General features: G+C 42.7%; 1 protein-coding gene across 11 annotated transcripts in view; it reads left to right on the plus strand.

Moving 5' to 3' along the window:
• Positions 1–17737, plus strand: part of SHANK2 (SH3 and multiple ankyrin repeat domains 2) — a 690873-nt gene that overhangs the window by 110624 nt on the left and 562512 nt on the right. For all 11 annotated transcript variants that reach the window (XM_075927697.1, XM_075927699.1, XM_075927698.1 and 8 more), the window contains 5 exons: positions 3297–3500; positions 6684–6755; positions 7702–7810; positions 8105–8256; positions 10436–10603. In XM_075927697.1, the coding sequence (XP_075783812.1) occupies positions 3297–3500; positions 6684–6755; positions 7702–7810; positions 8105–8256; positions 10436–10603 (705 nt within the window). The remainder of the gene's footprint in view (positions 1–3296; positions 3501–6683; positions 6756–7701; positions 7811–8104; positions 8257–10435; positions 10604–17737) is intronic.

The raw sequence follows: 17737 nt of genomic DNA on the forward strand, positions 1-17737 counted from the left end.
GAAAGGGGGGCCCGGGCCCACCCTCACTCACAGGCCCCAGCCCAGGGCCCTAAGGACATGGATCGGTCTGGATCTGGTCCGGCTGAAAGGGCCTCCTGCCGTAACTCGTCAGCCCACCAACCCTGATGGGTTCCGCCCTGGGCTGCTTCCTTTCCCCGTCCCTGGCTTCTCGCCGCTGGCAGGCTCACCTTTCCTTTAGCGGACAGGCTGCCGACGCACAAAAACGGGTCAGTGGACCGGAATCGCCGGTCTCTTAACGCCCTCTCTAGCCTCCCAGCTGCTCTCAGGGGTTTCTCCCAGTGGTGCCTCCAAGCCGCCACCCAGCTACTCTCTCTTTTTTCCTCCTCAGGTAATGGTGGCTGTGCTTTTAAACACCGTGCCGCTTCCGCCCTACCTGATGTCAGAAAAGGGGAGGGCGGAGCTGTAGCATCTCCACGCCGGCTAATTCCCCTCCCCCTCGCGGGTTGCCTAGGCTCTCTGGCTTCCCCACTCTGCACTGGCTCCCCCAACGCTCTGGGCTCACGGGGCGGGGGAACACCTCTGCGTCATCCCCGCTCTTGCCTCGGCGCTCCCAGCCTGCCGCCCGCGGGTCGGCCGGCTCGGCCATCCACGGTGCGGCATGGAAACATGCCGTGCACCGCCGGGCTGCCTCCACCCTGGTGCCGAGCAACGCCTGCTCGGCGGGAGTCGCCATGCGGGGCGATGATGCCCCGTCACAGTGGGTTAAGATAATTGGGTTTTATCTGTGATGGCCGTTCTCCCTGCACAGCGAGTGGCTCTCCAGAACAGTTTGATAACATGTATGGAGTAGGCTTGTGATACTGTATTCGTTTAAATGGTGAACCGATGAGCTTGGGTTACCCACAAGGATTTCCCTCCCCCGCTGCCTCTGTATCAGAGGCAGTGAGGGGGCAGGTGGGAGCTGGTGCTTGCAGGGACCCAGCTTTTAAGCCGGCTCCCTGCATGTACCAGCTCCTGCAGAGCCACCTGATCCCTCCCCTCTTGCTGGCAGCAGCACAGGAGGGGGACAGATGGCTCCACAGGAGCTGCTGCTTCTGGGTAGCTGCCTTAATAGCTGACTCTGTGGGAGCACCGGCTCCCACCTGTCCCCCTGTGCTGCTACCTCTCCTACAGAGACAGCAGCGTGGGGGTCGGAAGGGGAAGGTGGCTCTTTGCAAGCACTGGCTCCTTCCACCCCCTGCGCTGCTGCCTGTGATACAGAGGCAGGAGTACGGGGGTGGAGGGCAGGCACCTTTGCAGGGGAAGATGCTTGGAGGGAGCTGGCTAAAAAGCTGGCTTCCTGCATGCATGGGCTCCCAATGAGCTGCCTCCCCCCACATGTGTAAATATGCTTTTTAACATTCCTAGTTTGGAGATGAAGGGTGACTCCTTCCTGCACCGCTATGAGAGCTTTGTAGAGATGTTCAGGGTGGATTCCCACTCGGTCTCCATATATGTTAGCAAGCTGTTCGGGGAAGCCCCTGCTATGTAGGCAAAGTGGCCACCACAAATAAAACCTAATGGGGTGCAATTAAATGCATGGAGGAGAATGATGTCGTAGGTGATACGCATGGAGCACGAGCAGAGGAAAGTATGCAGTGAACAAAAATGCAAGGCCCAGGATGAGATCTTGAGGCTGCTGAGTTGCCTGGTAGAGGCTCTGGGAAAACATCTGGAACACAGAGTCTCCCTGCACCCTATGCTGAACCATCTGCCCTCCTCCCCAAGTTCCATAGTCTTTCTCATGTGCCTTAGCATGCGAGGGCGGGGGGAGAGGAAGAGGGAGTCTAGGGCAGCCTTCCACTCAACTCCCAGGATGTCTCCTGATACAGGAAGCTGTCATTCCCACAGCTGTGATTGCTAAACAGGGGGATTGTAATATGCCATTTATCCTTGCATCCTCTACTTCCCTCTCGGCTCCCCACCACCCACAAGCTCATGCCCTGATTTCCTTTTCTGTCTCTGATCCCTGTGTTTCCTAAATAAAAATGCATGATTTCTGAACAACAGGATCTTTATTGCTTGTGTTGTATGCCAGGGCGATGTGTGTGTGTGTGTGTGTGTGTGTGTGTGTGTGTGTGTTCTACAGGTCAGTACATGTGATACAGGGGTTACCTTGTTAAGAACAACATGTTTGACTCTCAGATTGCTGTCTGGTCATCCACAAGACTGGTTTTCAAAGCCTCCCTGATTTATAGTGCCCCTCAATGTGTTCTCCTTATTTCTGTGGTGTCTGACTGCTCATAATTAATGGTTAGGCAATCTGCCTTGACCTCCCCACCACATCAATTACTTCCCCCCTTACTTTCATAGATATTATGGAGCGCACATCAAGCAGTCACATCACTGGGACTGTTGCTTTCACTGACATCTAACTCAGTCAGTAACCTGCAAAACTTTGCCTTAAAAATGTCCAAAAGCACATTCCACCTCCATTCTACACTTGCTCAGCCTGTAGTTGAGGCTGCCTTTGTTGGCAGAGGGATATATGTAAATGAAGCACTTCAAAAGTGCAAATGAAACCAGGATTTAAATATCCTGTGCTTGATTTGCATAATCAAATAATGATGCTCTTTCGAAAAAGCGCTATTTTGAAATTGAAACCACGGTCTAGACGCGGTTCTTTTGAAAACGGGGCACTTTTTCGAAAGATCCTGTAAACCTCATTTTATGCAGGAAGCTATGCTGGTCACTAGACCAAACCAGAATCAAAAGGTGTTTGAAGTCCCATTAACCTTCCTTCTCTGGATTGTTCCAAGAGATGCCGCATGCTCATACATGTTCTGAAAAAGAGGATATAATTTCTAATGTCTTAGAACTTGAGATGCCCTGTGTTTTTATAGTATCCCTGTGTTTGGTTTTGTTAAAGAACAGATATATGAAATGTAATCTCCTTGTTAATGCAGTTCTTTTTTTTAGACTTTAATTTAGTGTAGATTTGCAGCTTCTTGTGCAGAGAAATGGAGACAAGTAGCAGTTTATTTGTTTAATTTGTTATAGCTGATCTCATTCATTTTGAGCTTAAGTCATATGCTTTCTTCTTTTCCTCTTTGTCTAGAAAAAGTTGGATACACTATTGTGAACATATACCTGAAAATGAAACATATCAAATGCTGTTGTGGATGAGCAAAATTTTCTACTTTATATATGCAAGTGTAAATTATATTGCATTTGTATTTAATTAGTGTGCACTCTTTGCAGGCTCTCACAATATTACTTATATGTCTTTTTTATTTTACAGTGATCTTTATAAATCTCTCATAAGTTTTGTAATATTATTTTGTTTGACTTTACAGAAATGCATTAGATTTAATCCTGAAGCTTCGGTGTGGGTAGCAAAACAACGAATTTTATGCACTTTGAATCAGAGTTTGAAAGATGTCCTGAATTATGGGCTGTTTCAACCTGCCAGCAATGGGAGAGATGGGAAATTTTTGGATGAGGAACGACTGCTTAGGGAGTATCCACAACCAGTGAATAAAGGTGTTCCCTCTTTAGAGGTATTTTAATACAACTGTAATAGTTTTAAACTTTGCCATCTGAAACATTTTTATTTACTGTGTGATATTTAATATATAGTAAGTCTAGTTTGAGGTTTCTAAATGGATGTAAATTGCACTCAGGAAGTTGTGATCAAGAGCTGATCTTGAAGACTTGCTCATACAAGTAATGCTGTTTGTTCCAGAGGGGGTATTTTATGGATTATCCCTATAAAGGTTACAGGATCACGCCAATGATTTTCTGCATGAGGGTGTATCAGCTCTTTAATGCTAGAAACCTGTGAGGTTCCAAGAGGAGAGAACCTGAGGATAGGGGTTGAAGTCAGACTGGAAAGGAAGGGCACCCTCCACTCACTCTGCAATGATAGCTCCTGCCCTATGGGGCTAACTTTGGCTCCCAGCTCTGGGCAGGAACAAACATGAGTGAGTCAGGTCAAACTACCCAGAGCGGGACCTACCATTTGGGAAATAGTGCTGTTGGGAACTGTTAAGAGGACACTAGCAAGCTCTGTATGGACCAAAAATGGTACTACACATTAGTGTGTTTTAGAAATCACTCTCCTATTTCCATGCCCCACTGCTTAGATAAGTCTTTAGTATGGCTAATCTAAATTTTGAATCAGGGAATTAGGGAATCAGGAATTAGGAGGTTATCTTGAAATGTTTTTCTATTAAAGCTATTCCCTAACTTGCACAAATTATTCTCTAATTTTATATGTAGTGCTTCCTACAATGAGTCAGTAACTATTCAACTTTCTCAGGAGGAAAGGCCAAAAAGCTATAGCTGACAGGAAAAATTAGTGAAATTTACAGGTCTGACATCAATAGATTAACATTGGACTAAAATCAGATCCCTACTTATTCAACCAGTTGAATATTTAGGGTCAGTCTTTAATGTTTCTGCAATAACCTTGAACAATGTAAATAATCACTATATTTAAGTCTACTGTTTTCCCCAACAGGCTTGTTACAGTACTGTTTTAACAATACAGAACATGTCAGCAGATTTCTTCTATGTACAATAAACAGTGAGAGAATCTTTTTTCTCTGTAGTATTCACGTCCATGGCATGGAAGGGATAAAAATGTTCTGGTTGAAAACAAATAGAGCAGAGTCAGGAAATAGGCTTACTACACAATACCACTGTAAAAGGCTTTAGACAAGTTATGGACTATGATTCAGGTTGCATCTACACTAGAACCTGGAACTGTGTTAGTGGATAGCTGTCTGGTAACTAGGACCCCTGACTTAGCTGTATCTGTAGTGTATGTAAGTACTAAATTGGCATAGAGTCATAATTTACAGCCAGATTCTTAGCTGGTATAAAAGACATAGCTTCGCTGAATTCAATGAAATTCTGCTATTTTTCACTATGTGGGAATATGGCTCTATGAAGTCTATGCTACTTTTAACCTTCAGCAAGATAGCTGGGTGCATTTTACAAATGTGTCAGTCTTCTTGCATTTAAAGGACATTAACCAACTAAAAAGAAATTACAAAATCCTGATCTTCAGACCTTTTGCAATACAAATTCACTGTCCAAAAAATACATTGCACTCTTTTAATTCTACCTTGTAAACAAAGATCTATTTGTGTCTCTGTTCACAACATGTAATTACCAGTCCAGAGAGAATTGTAGCATGTTGAGAGCATGAACAGCAGTTACAGTAGAATCTTAATAAATACAAAGAGACAGAAATACCATAGAAAGCTAATATCAAAAAAGGAGGCGGGGGAGAATGCAGAGTTGTAAAGTATTTTTGAACTTCAGACATAAGAAAAGATTATGGGTCAGATAGTGAAGAAACCTTGTGTATTAGTACACAAGAAGCGTCCCCACCTCATGCAAACGTTTATTGTTCTGGGCAACTCATACTGCCTGGGTCATGGCTTAAACTGGTGTACAGTCTTATTCATTTATTAAGATGAAATAGATTATGCACCATAGTCTCTCTAGCACTCCCCCTGGGGAATTTCTGCTCCACGCTGCCCCCTTCAGGGAGATGTCATAAAAGCTACCATCTAGCTTTGTGAGAAGAGAGGTGGAGGTGAAATCTGCATTTAAAAATACACTATGGGGCTGTGCCCCCTGTTTGCTACACTCACCCATCCCCCTCTCTCTGGCAGCTTTTGCGGAAGAGAGTGAGAAAGGCATGCTGGCCAACTCCCCTCTCTCTGGCCAGGGGGAGGGTGCAGGAGCAGGCTAGGGACAGGGTGTCTAGTCAGGGGGAGGGGGTAAGAGTAGGCTGGGATAGATGTCTGGCCACGGGGAAGGGATGGGAGTAGGCTGTGGGTGCAGGGTCTTGGCGGAAGTGATGAGTGAGGGGATTGGGGGTGCAAGGTCTCAGTAGAGGGTATGTGTGAGCGGGCTGTGGGTGTTGTATCTCAGTGAGAAGTTAAGTGAGGGAGCTGGGGATACAGGGCCTCGTCAGGGCAGTGAGTGAGCGGCCTGGGTGTGCAGGATCTTGGCAGGGCAGTGAGTGAACGGGATGCAGGGTCTCAGTGGTAAATATATATCATGTAGTAATGGTGACCCATGAATTTTCAGCTGCTCTGTCTGCTCTAGCAAGAGTCAGATTGGTCAGAATAAGTAAGAAATGGTCTCAGCTGAAGCAAAGCCAGTCCTATGTTCATAAGTAATCTTTATTCATTAACATCAACAGAACTATTCCTTTGAGTAATGATTTTCAGGAATAGGCCCTGTTTCTGAGGTTCAGAATCGTTCTGCTGATTTTTTTTAAATGCATGTTTTATATTTTCACATGCTTCTGCAATTCCTTTTTCTGTCTGCAGCTGGAAGTGAAAGTGCTGAAATGTCTTTAGGGAAAACTCTTCACGTGGTATTTACAGTCCATTTGTGTAGATTCAGGGGACCAAACTTTTTCCTCATGCAATTTCATGGACTTCTTTATATTTACACCAGAATGAATTTGGCTTATAAGGATTACAGAATTGTAATAGTACTATTCCAAGCATTCTAACATCTTGATATTTATGATATTTATTTATGATATTTATGATATTTATTTATGATATTTATCTAAACTGTATTCCCAAGCTCTTTTTAGAAGTTTGCCTAAATCTACATTACTGTTAACAGATGCACTTTCTGATAATTTCTGATCTTTTTCACTATTAAATAAAATATGTATTTTTAACTTAATTTATCTGTTTCCCTGCCAGTTTCGATACAAGAAGAGAGTGTACAAACAATTAAATCATGATGAAAAACAGCTGGCAAAACTTCATACAAAGGTATGTCCAATTTACTTGGGATGAGAGAGAGTATCCATTTTCCGAAAGATAGTATCTGGCAGGAAAATACTAATGTCCAGATGCACAATGACCATTTGATTAGAATCCTTTGATTCAAATGACTGCACAGATTGTAGCCTGGACAGCCCTAGCATTGATCTTGCAGATGTCTGTTCATGTGAATAGTCCCACTGAAGTTAAAGGGTTTGCACGTGTGAGTCAAGCATGCAGAACTTGAGTTTATATTCAGTGCATCAGGGATTCTCACATTTCTTCATGGAGTAGACCACATCTAGCCAGAAGGTGTCTCGTGGACAAGGTCAAGCATCCTTGTGACAATTAATGCAGTAGCTTAAGGAGGAAAATATCATTTAGAGAACTGTCTAATGTAATTTAGCACCTGGAAAGTAAAGGGGAGATCTGTTCCAGGTGGCCAGATGAGCAGTCTGCAGACTGCTATTAAGTGTCCATGGATGGTGAGCAGTCCAGTAACTATAATATGAGAATTTTTCTTAGTTTATTTCATATGTTTGAATTTGCCATAAATTTAAAAGTCATTTTAGATGAACTTCATATAATTATATAAACCCAGCTAGTTTTCATTAAATTACCAGTTTTATAAATACTGACCTAAAGGTCCTTAAAGGCACTCATATGGTGGATTATGATTCCCATTTCTGTCTGATTTCTTTCTGAACAGGATGTCTGTTAATTTTTCCCTGAATGTTATAAGCCGCATATTCTTATTTTTGTTTTTTTAAGTTTGAACATTGCATTCCATAGAACCTGTGCTTTGAATGAATACCGTTTTAGAGCCAGATCATCAGCTGGTGTAAATTGGCACTGTTCCATTCATTATGGTGGTTATACCAGCTGAAGATCTCTATCATAACTGGAATATTCCTAATACAATCGGAGGAGTTTCAGTCATCACTCTTTGTTTCAGACTAATTTGAGAAAATTTATGGATCATGTTCACCATCTCTCTGTGGAAAAAATCACAAAGATGTTGGACCGGGGACTGGATCCCAACTATCATGACATAGAGAGTGGAGGTAAGAGATTAATAAAATCAACAGCATAAAGTAGTACATAACTTGGATTTACTGAAAAACAAAACCAAATCCTGAACCTGTTAAGTCTGTTGCCCTTAAAAGACCCAATCTTAGCAAACTCTATAGTTTCAGTATTTTGAGCAGACAAGCTAATATTTTATTATAGTCTTAGGAAAGTGTTTTATATACTTTGTAGTTAAGAGCTAACCATTAAAATGTTTTTGAAATAGATGTAAATACCTTTTTTATAATTGCTCCTATATTGTTCTCACATTATATTCTTTTTGTCTTTAGAAACTCCACTAACTTTGGCAGCTCAACATGATAATACTGTAGAAGTAATCAAAGCTCTGAAAAATGGAGGAGCACATTTAGATTTCAGAGCCAAAGATGGAATGACAGCACTGCACAAAGCAGCTAGAGCCAAGAACCAAGTAACCCTTAAGGTAAATTCTTTCAGAGCCAAATTATGCATTATTTTACACAGAACAATGTATAAAAGAATATGTTTTAGAGTTAATTATCATATTGTCATAATGGATCTTTTAATTTGTGCTTACTTAAGTATTTACCTGTAGGCTTTTGACTTTCAGGATTTGAATTCAACAAAGGTCCCTATCACTTTAGAAGCTTATGTTTCAAGACACCAGGGTAAAACAGATTCTAGGTTTACATTAGAAACCATACAGTGGCCTAGCTGTACTGATGCAGTCATACCAATGTACTCATGTAACAGCTCAATGCCGATGGGAGAGAGCTCTCCGGTCGATGTAATTAAACTGCCCCAATGAATGGTAGGGATGTTAAATAGCAATTAATTGAATAGTCATGTAACCGCATCAAATTTTAGCAGGGCACTCCTGGACTCATTCTCACAGAGCCCCGTGTCACCCTGCACTGCTGCCTCTCTGTCAGAGGTAGCAACGCAGGCTGGCAGGCTGGAGCTTGTCCGTGAGAGGAGCTGATTTAAAAACCAGCTCCTGCGCAGACTGGCTCCCACCTGATACAGAGGCAGCAGCATTGAGTGACAGCAGCCCCTGCCTGCGGGGGGCCTGAGCTCCCCATGGAAATAGATTGCGCCAGCATCCCATGGAGCAGCCTCTGTCCCTGGTGAACATGGGCCTGCTGCAGAGAAAAATGCTGCTTTGCAGCAACCTCCGCTCCCCTCCCCTATACTGCTGCCTCTGATAGAGGCAGCAGCATTGGGCTGGGGAGGCAGCTCCCCCTGAGCTGGTACCGGCTCCTGCCTGCCCTTCCTTGCTGCCTCTGTGAGAGGCAGCAGAGGGGAGGCAGGCAGCTATGCAGAGCCGGCATGCAAGGAGAGCCGACTTAAAAGCTGGCTTCTGCCTGCCCTCCTGCAGTATCTGATAGAGAGACAGCAGCAAAAGGGGGGGAAGGGTGGAGCAAGCAGCTTGCATGAGCCAATACGGGTGGAGAACTGCCTTGAAAAGCTGCTTTCCACATATACTAGTTCCCACCTGCTTCCTCACTCTCTGTGCTGCTACCTCTCTATCAGAGAAAGCAGCATGGTGGGGGGCAGGAGTGGCCCTAGATGAGCTGCCGGCAACTGGCACCCTAGGTGAAACGCGCAATCGGTGCCCCCGCCTCCAAAGCCCTCAATGGCCATTTATCTTGGCACCATAGGCGACTGCCTAGTTTGCCTGTATTGACGGGCTGCCACTGGTGGGGGGAAGTGGCTCACGGGTTAAAAGCCAGCTCCCCTCAGTCACTGGCTCCCACCTCTCACCCCCTTGCTGCTTCTGATACACAGGCAGCGGGGGGATGCATGTAGTTGATAAGATTAACAGTTAAGTCTGGACTTATAATTAATCGTGTATTCAACTACATGTTGACATCCCTAGTGAACGGTGGTCTCCATGTTTGCAGGAGAAGCTCTTCCACTGACATAGTGCTACTCACACTATGACTAATGCTGGTGAAAGTTGCATTGCTCAGCAGGACAAACTTTTTTAGTAGTGTAGACATGGGCTTAACCTTGTGTACTGATAAATGGTGTAAGAGCTGTCTGCAGGAAATGAGAATAGTGTTGTTGTTTATGTATCTTTGAAAGTGAGTGCCAATAGCATAGATTACATATTTTATCTTTTTGATACTGGCCCTTTGTTTTTTCTTCCTGCTCAAACTGGTTTTGTTGAGAATTTTGACATTCTAGATTAAATCTTGTGTTTATGAAATTACATTACTTCCTTCTGGACAGGATTTCAAATTACACAATATTTTGGTAAGGCACACTGCAACTGAAGCTTGGCCAAAAATCACAACTTCATTAAAACACCCAATTTTTCAACTCAGTAACATGATGGGTAATGGGCAGTGTTTGCTGCTCATGCTGTCACTGAATATCTGTAAATCCCCTGAGTACCAAAGCCAGGACTTGTGCTATGATTCTTCACATAGTGCATCAACTGCCTGAATTACCTTGATCCTGTGGCACTGTGCCATAGCTCTTCTGAGGCTGTCTGTACTGCAGCCCATTCGGCCAGCTTATATAAACAGTAACCAAAAATGCCTCCTATTAATTATCACTTTGGAAAGGACTTTAAATATAGAGAGAGTTCTTCAGTTATTTGCTCAGACTTCTTTATAATTTATAATTACTTGTAGACTCTTTTAGAGCTTGGAGCATCTCCTAACTACAAGGACAGCTGTGGATTGACACCACTATACCACACAGCTATAGTAGGAGGGGATCCTTATTGTTGTGAACTTTTACTTCATGAACATGCTACAGTCAGCTGCAAAGATGAAAATGGGTGGCAAGAGATTCATCAGGTATGAACAATTATTCTTCATTAGGTTTTATGTTTACTACTGTGAGTCTATTAGGTCAGGATATGTGCGCTCAAGAGATTGCTTTTCCAGGATTTTGCATATTGTGTGGGACTCTGTAAAACCTTTTATTGGAAGATAATTAATTTATGTATAAAGGGATTTCTTTTTCTTTTGTTTTGTTTAGTACCATGGAGTTTGCTATTATGTGAGTAACTATCCAGTCTATTAGAGTTTTGCAGCAAGTCAAGTCTCAGAGTTTCTAAGAACGTAGTTGTACAGATTACTGCTCCAGCTGGCTGTGATTGCACATTCTGTTAGTGGGCTCTTGGAAAAGTATTCCTGGATCTTTCTTTTTCAGATGCTACTTTCAATTTCCTTGGTAATATTGCTTGCTCCTTTATACCAGAACTACTTCAACCTGAATTATTGGTGGTAATATAATGAATATGTGGACATATGTCCTGCCTGGATGTGGAATTCCTTAAGCTGTGTCTACACAGTGGATCTGTTTTGGAGTACAAGGGATAAGGGACATTTTGGAATAGCCCCTTATTTCAAAATTTGGTGCTATGTAGTCAGTGCCAAATTTTGAAATAAGCTGTTTCAAAATAACATTGAAATAAGTTACACAATTGTGTAGCTTATTTTGAGGTAAGGGTGCTGTGTAGATACACCCTTAGTGTGCTGTACAGAAGGATGTTTCTCACTGGGTTCACCCTAGTCAGTTCAGAATTTGAGTTTTGCTTTCTTCTAGAGAAAAAGTTTCAAATGACATCTCCCTTTTCTCAATAATTGGGTCTCCCTGGATGCTCTGCTAAAAGTAGTGTTCGGTATTTGGTAGTCAGATACATCTTCCGCCATCTGGTCCACATAAAAAAGTGATTTAAGGCCTTGTTTAACCTCAGTATGCCCCAGGCTTTTGAGCTTGCTAGAGGTGTAGCAAGATTGTTTTTCAGGTATAGCTTGTTCAGCTTTGCAAGAACAACCTGGAGTCTTTCTTTGGGAAATGATAGGCAACCTGTCATGGGATTCCAGAGGCCTATGCATGTCTTTCTTCCTAGAAATCCATATGATTTAGAATAGTGTTTCTCAAAGAGGTCCATGAAGCCACTCTGAGAAACCTGCTAATTGGCCGCTCTGCTGTGTTTATTTATCGGCTCTGCAGCCATGGAGCCTTCTGGTTTCCATTGGCTCTGGTTCTCTGTTTGCAGCCAAGGGGAGCTCCCCTTGGCTGCAAATGGTAAACTGGAGCCAATGGGAGCCACAAGGCTCCGTGGTTACAGAGCCAGGAAATAAACACACCAAAGCGGTCAGTTAGCAAGTGTCTCCAAGTGGTTTCACGGACCACTTTGAGAAATACTGATTTAGAAAGATGCTTTTTCCTGAGATGTTTTCTTAGGTCATTTCTCCTGTGTGTTCTCCTGATAAGCCTGGCTGTCACAAAAACCTTCAAATAAGGCATTTAGCAGTAGTGTGCTTAAAGTACATGAAATGGAGTATTGAGTTGTGGCACTTTGAGTCCGGTCCCTGTATTAAGGGAAGAAGGTATTTAGCTTACAGGAAACTAGCATAAAACCGGTAACATCCAGCTTTGCTGGAGTTTCCCTGTAGAAGGGTCTAATCTCTAGGCAAAAGTATTGGAATGATTGTTGCACACAGTTTGTGTTAGGACCTTCAGATTTAGGGTCATTTTGTTGCTCTAAAGTGAGAGAAGAAATGAAGGAAGCTCTGTGTGTTTGTATGTGTGCGCGTACACGTACATATGTATATATGTGCATATGCAAAAGATACAGGATTCTTTTCTTTGTATGCACTGGAACTTGAATGAAGAGATGTAAATTGTGCATAGGCCTTTTGCTTGATCTCCACATTTCATACCTGAATCTCTGAATAGTTGAGCACATTTACCTCCCACTGAAATTAACTGGATCTGATGGTGCTCACCTCACCACCTTGCCCGCTTGTACCTAAAACTTCCAAGGGTCCAGAATTGGCCTGGGGACAGTGCTTTAAAATTTAAAAAAGCAGTAAGATTCCTAAGGAGATGCATCATTGATAGTGTAGAAGCTTCTTTTGATGCCCACGTACACAAGTATATTTGAAAATTCCAGCAGTTTCCCATGTTCAGTGCAATTATTTTCTCAATTTGACACATTTATAGTAATTATTCCTCTCATTAAAAGAGGGCTGTGGTTTCCAAAACTGTCTTCTTGGTTTTAATCCTAAATAAATCAAGAAAGTTTACATCTGGATTAATTGGGCAATCTGTGCTCAGTAAGCAACAATGGCAGTATTCCTCTCTGAAGTGTGAAAGATGGCAGTATAAAGCCATCCCATCTGTTATCATTTTTGAGAGATGTAAAGTGACTTAGGATACTGAAGAAGTCATTTGTCACAGCTTGGTTCCACACTTTTACTAGTATAGTCATTTAGGCTCAGATTCACAAAGATATTAAGCTCCTAAATGGTAGATTTAGGTACTTGAGCCCTATTTCCAGCAACCACTAAAGTCCACAAAACTCACGCTCAGCTGCTGTCTAATCCTAAATTCATTTGGTATGTAAATATTCACTGTAAAAAAAATCCCTAAGCACCTGTGCTTCTGCCCCATGGCATGGGCTCCGTTACCTCCCCTTGGACATCTCTTGCCTATGCCCCAGCATGATCCACAAAACTGTATTTGTTTTTCATTTTTACAGTGCAAATATTTGTAGTAAAAATAATATAAAGCAGGCAGTATGAACTTTGTTATTCTGTGCTGTAATTGAGATCAATATATTTGAAAATGTAGAAAACCCATCCAAAATATTTAATAAATTTCAGTTGGTATTCTGTTGGTTAACAGGGTGATCCATCATTAATTATGATTAATTAATTAACTGTGATTAATTGAGATTTCTTTCAGTTAATCACATGAGTTAACTGCGATTAATCGACAGACCTGCTAATTAATATTTATGGAAAGTGGAACAGCTTTAGCAGAAGAACTTGAGGCAGACCTACAGCAGAATAGCTGATAACCAGTTGTTAGGGCACTGTACTGGGAGGGTGGCAGACCCTAGTTCAAATCGTTTCTCCCCATCAGGCAGGAGTGCGTGTGTGGGGGGGAAGACTGAACCTAGGTCTCCCACATCCTAGCTGCATGCTCTACCTCCGGTCTAAAAGTTGTAAGAGGGATGGCATTTTCTCCTCTTTTGTGTGGAAGTAGGAAGGGCCCTAACTCACCTGGCAAGAACAGTCTAGGCAGGCAGTGCGGCTGTCTTCCTGGGGGGTTGCAGCACTTTGATCTGGGTCTGCCGGTATTTTCTTTTCCCAGCTCGGAACCTGGTGCACACGTGACGAGGGTGGGAAGAGTGGCGTGGGAGTGGACTGGCACTTTAATTTAAAGGGGCAGCAACAAAATGTTCCCAGCGTTTTTTTTTTTTTCCTCAACAAAAGTTTTCCTGGCTCCAGGGGTCGCGAATGAAAAAAGGTTGAGCACCACTGGTTTAGGCACATAAGTCACCTACTTCTTGGAAGTGGAATCTCGGCTGTGGATCACAAGCAGAAATAGGTGTACTCTGAAGATCCGATTTAGGCACCTAACTCTGTGAGAAGGGTGGGGTATAGCACATCTGTCTCATCAACATCTTCCATTGAGTAGTTACGGCTGCTCCCTGCCTAGCATGCTGGCTTTTGTGAATCACGTTCTTAGGTCCCTATCTCTCCTCATATGTTGTACAGGCACCTAATTCAAACTTTGTGACTCCCATTATAGGTCCAGTGATTTCTTAGATGCCTAAAAGTTAGTTGTTACAATTCTGAATGTTATACTCCCTAAATCCTTTTGTGGATCTGGACTCTTGTGACTAATTTTCACAGAACTCCGTTGAAGTAGTGTCAGAGGCTGGGTGTCCAATTAAAGGGAGATGCACTAAGCCATGCTTGTGATATAGCAACTATCCACCATTTGATCTTGATCTGGTGGCTTAATTATCCTTTGAGACCCAAGCTGTGAAACACTCAGGGAAGACTACAGAGAGAGAGAGAGAGAGAGAGAGAGAGAGAGAGAGAACTCTTCAGGAAGGAGATCCATGAGAGAGGAAATAGATCTCCTCCTCCTCTCTCTGGGAAGAGCATGTTGAAGAGGACCCCAGGGATGGAATTAATCCCTGTTGTGGTCCCTGTAAAGAGGGAAAGTCCCAGGAGGGAGCCCTGTGGATCAGTGTTCCTGGGGAGGAACAAGGAGGTGATTGGACTAGGGAGAAGCATGAGCCCTTTGGGAACCAGAGGTGTTTTAACTACAGGGTACTGGGAAACGGTAAAAGGGGTTTGAAGGTAGTAAATGGCCCAGGGAAATTGCAGCACATATAAAAATAAAGACCGCAGCTGCCTATCATGGGATCTCTGGGCCAGCAACTCAAACAGGCTGTGTCCAGACTCCATGCCTTCGTCGACGGAGGCATGTAGATTAGCCAGCTCGGAAGAGGGAAATGAAGCCGCGATTAAAATAATCGCGGCTTCATTTAAATTTAAATGGCTGCCCCGATCTGCCGATCAGCTGTTTGTCGGCAGATCGGGAGAGTCTGGACGCGATGCCCCGACAAAGAAGCCTTTCTTCATCGACACAGGTAAACCTGGTTTCACGAGGCTTACCTGTGTCGATGAAGAAAGGCTTCTTTGTCGGGGCATCGCGTCCAGACTCTCCCGATCTGCCGACAAACAGCTGATCGGCAGATCGGGGCAGCCATTTAAATTTAAATGAAGCCGCGATTATTTTAATCGCGGCTTCATTTCCCTCTTCCGAGCTGGCTAATCTACATGCCTCCGTCGACGGAGGCATGGAGTCTGGACACAGCCACAGAGAATAAGTCTGTGTTTTCCCTAGCAGTCCTAAGGAAGGGGTAGGCATAAACCTTCTCCCAACATAAGGATAGCTGAACTGAGGTGGGGAGGAGCTGAGGAGTGAGCCCAGAGGCTGACTCGAGGAGTAGCCCGAGAGGGCTGAAAGGATTCCTTGGGACATTTGGACTTTAGTTGGACTTACGTTACCTTAGAAGAGATCTGGATTAGACACGATTGAGCTGAAAGGATAAATTGTGGACAGAACAGGCAATCAGAGTACCAAACAGCAGATCAACAAGGGGTGCCATAGACAAAGATTCCTGCACACCATTACATGACATTGAGGCAAGCTACAACAGTCCATCGAAACACATATAAGGAAGCATTAGCCTCATTTTACTGATTAGCAGACAAACACAGAGGGCTAAATACAGCTCTATTATAAACAGTCATTTCTGCTGCTTGCTTAAATGGGAGTGTTCCCTTATTTCATAGCTGATTTTAGCGCAGAGATGGAGTGACTTGCTCAAGGTCATGTAGCAAGTCAATATTAAAATTGGGATTAGAACCCTGGAATTCCAACATTTTAGTCCATTGCCTACCTGCACTCACTAGCTGGCTGACTATTGGAGAGGCAGGTGCCTGCCTCTGAATTCTGGATTTCAGTATCTGTCTATCCTAACTTAGACTGTACTTGTGAACAAATATATATTATCTTTTGCAGTGATAGATTTGGGCAATATATGCTGTTCTACTTGCTCCTTGGTGAATAAAATTTCCCTATTTTATTCTTAGTTAAAGTGTTTTTCTCACTACTTGGGCAAATAGATCATAATGAATAAACTGCTTAAAATATTTTCCCCCTTTCTGCTTGTGAATGATTTGTGACCAAAGACGAGAACAATGATTCACTAGTTAGGGGCACTAACCTTGGACTTAGAAAACCTGAGTGTATTCCCTGCTCTGCCATTGGATAATTGTGTGATGCTAGGCAGGTCAGTTAGCCTCAGTTCCCCATCTGTAAAAAGGGGATAATAGCACTTCCCTACCTCACAGCAGTACTGAGAGGATCAATGCATTTAAAATTCGGAGATTTTCATGTACTATATTAGTAGGAGCCAGATAAGTAGCTAAGACTGTGTTTTTTCCCTTCAGATGTATTAATTAACGAAAACAATTCACCAGATGACTTTTGTGCATAATTCATGGCCGCATTCAATGAGCAATTCATTCCATCCATTGAGCATTTGAAATTTGAGCAATGTATCTTGCCAAATAATTCACAAGTTTTTGCTCTTTGGATTAAAGTCCGACCCTCTGTATGTAGCATCTCTATAGTTTATGGTTGAATCTAAACCATGGTTTACTGAGTTATGTTTTGTAATGATTTTGACTCTTCTGTATATAATACATATTTCTTAAATACACTCTTGTTGTTCTTGTGCTCACAGTTCCGAGGAAGATATTTAGAAGGAAACAACTTTGTAAAAAATAATTGACTTAAAATACTTTGGCTAATCTAATTCTCTGACTTATACTCATTCTTTAAAAGCAATGTTCAGAAATCAGATCATCTTCAGTGCCATCTAGTGTCACCTTTTCAAAAAAGCTTGAAATTTTTACTCTAATGCTCATAAACAGAAAATAAATCATTTCAGTCAAATATGTAGCATATTAATTTTCAGGTTCAAGATTTTTAATTGTGGTTTTTGCAGGTGAATGAAACCTTTGTCTTGATTTGTTGCACACTGTGTTAGTATGAGTAACAAACCCATGTTGATAGGTGAATATTTCCAAATTATGGATTTTATTGTATCTTAGGTTGCTATCCTCCGGATTCTTAAGCACACATTTAATTTTATGCAAACAAAGACTCCCATAGTTTTCCACTTTAATGTGCAGACTTGGCTCATGTATATGTTTTTTTGCAAGATCTGAGACTTATGTCTCAATTGGGTCTCTGTTGAAGCTAGTGGGAGTTTATTCACAAAGCTTCAGTGTTATGTGGATCAGACTCTCCTTCAATTTCATATTTACTATATTAAATATTACATAAGAATGGCACTATGGGTCAGACCAAAGGTCCATCTAGCCCAGTATCCTGTCTGTTGACAGTGTCCAATGGGAGGGAACACAACAAGCAATCACCACGTGATCCCTTTCCTGTCATCCATTTCCAGACAGAGGGTAGGGACACTGTTCCTACCCATGCTAGCTAATAGCCATTGAGAGACCTAACTTGCATGAATCTATCTAGTTCTTTTTCGAACCCTGTTAAAGTCCAGGTCTTCACAACATCATCTGGCAAGG

This window comes from Pelodiscus sinensis, chromosome 4 (assembly GCF_049634645.1).
Source record: "Pelodiscus sinensis isolate JC-2024 chromosome 4, ASM4963464v1, whole genome shotgun sequence".
Classification (NCBI taxonomy): domain Eukaryota; kingdom Metazoa; phylum Chordata; order Testudines; family Trionychidae; genus Pelodiscus; species Pelodiscus sinensis.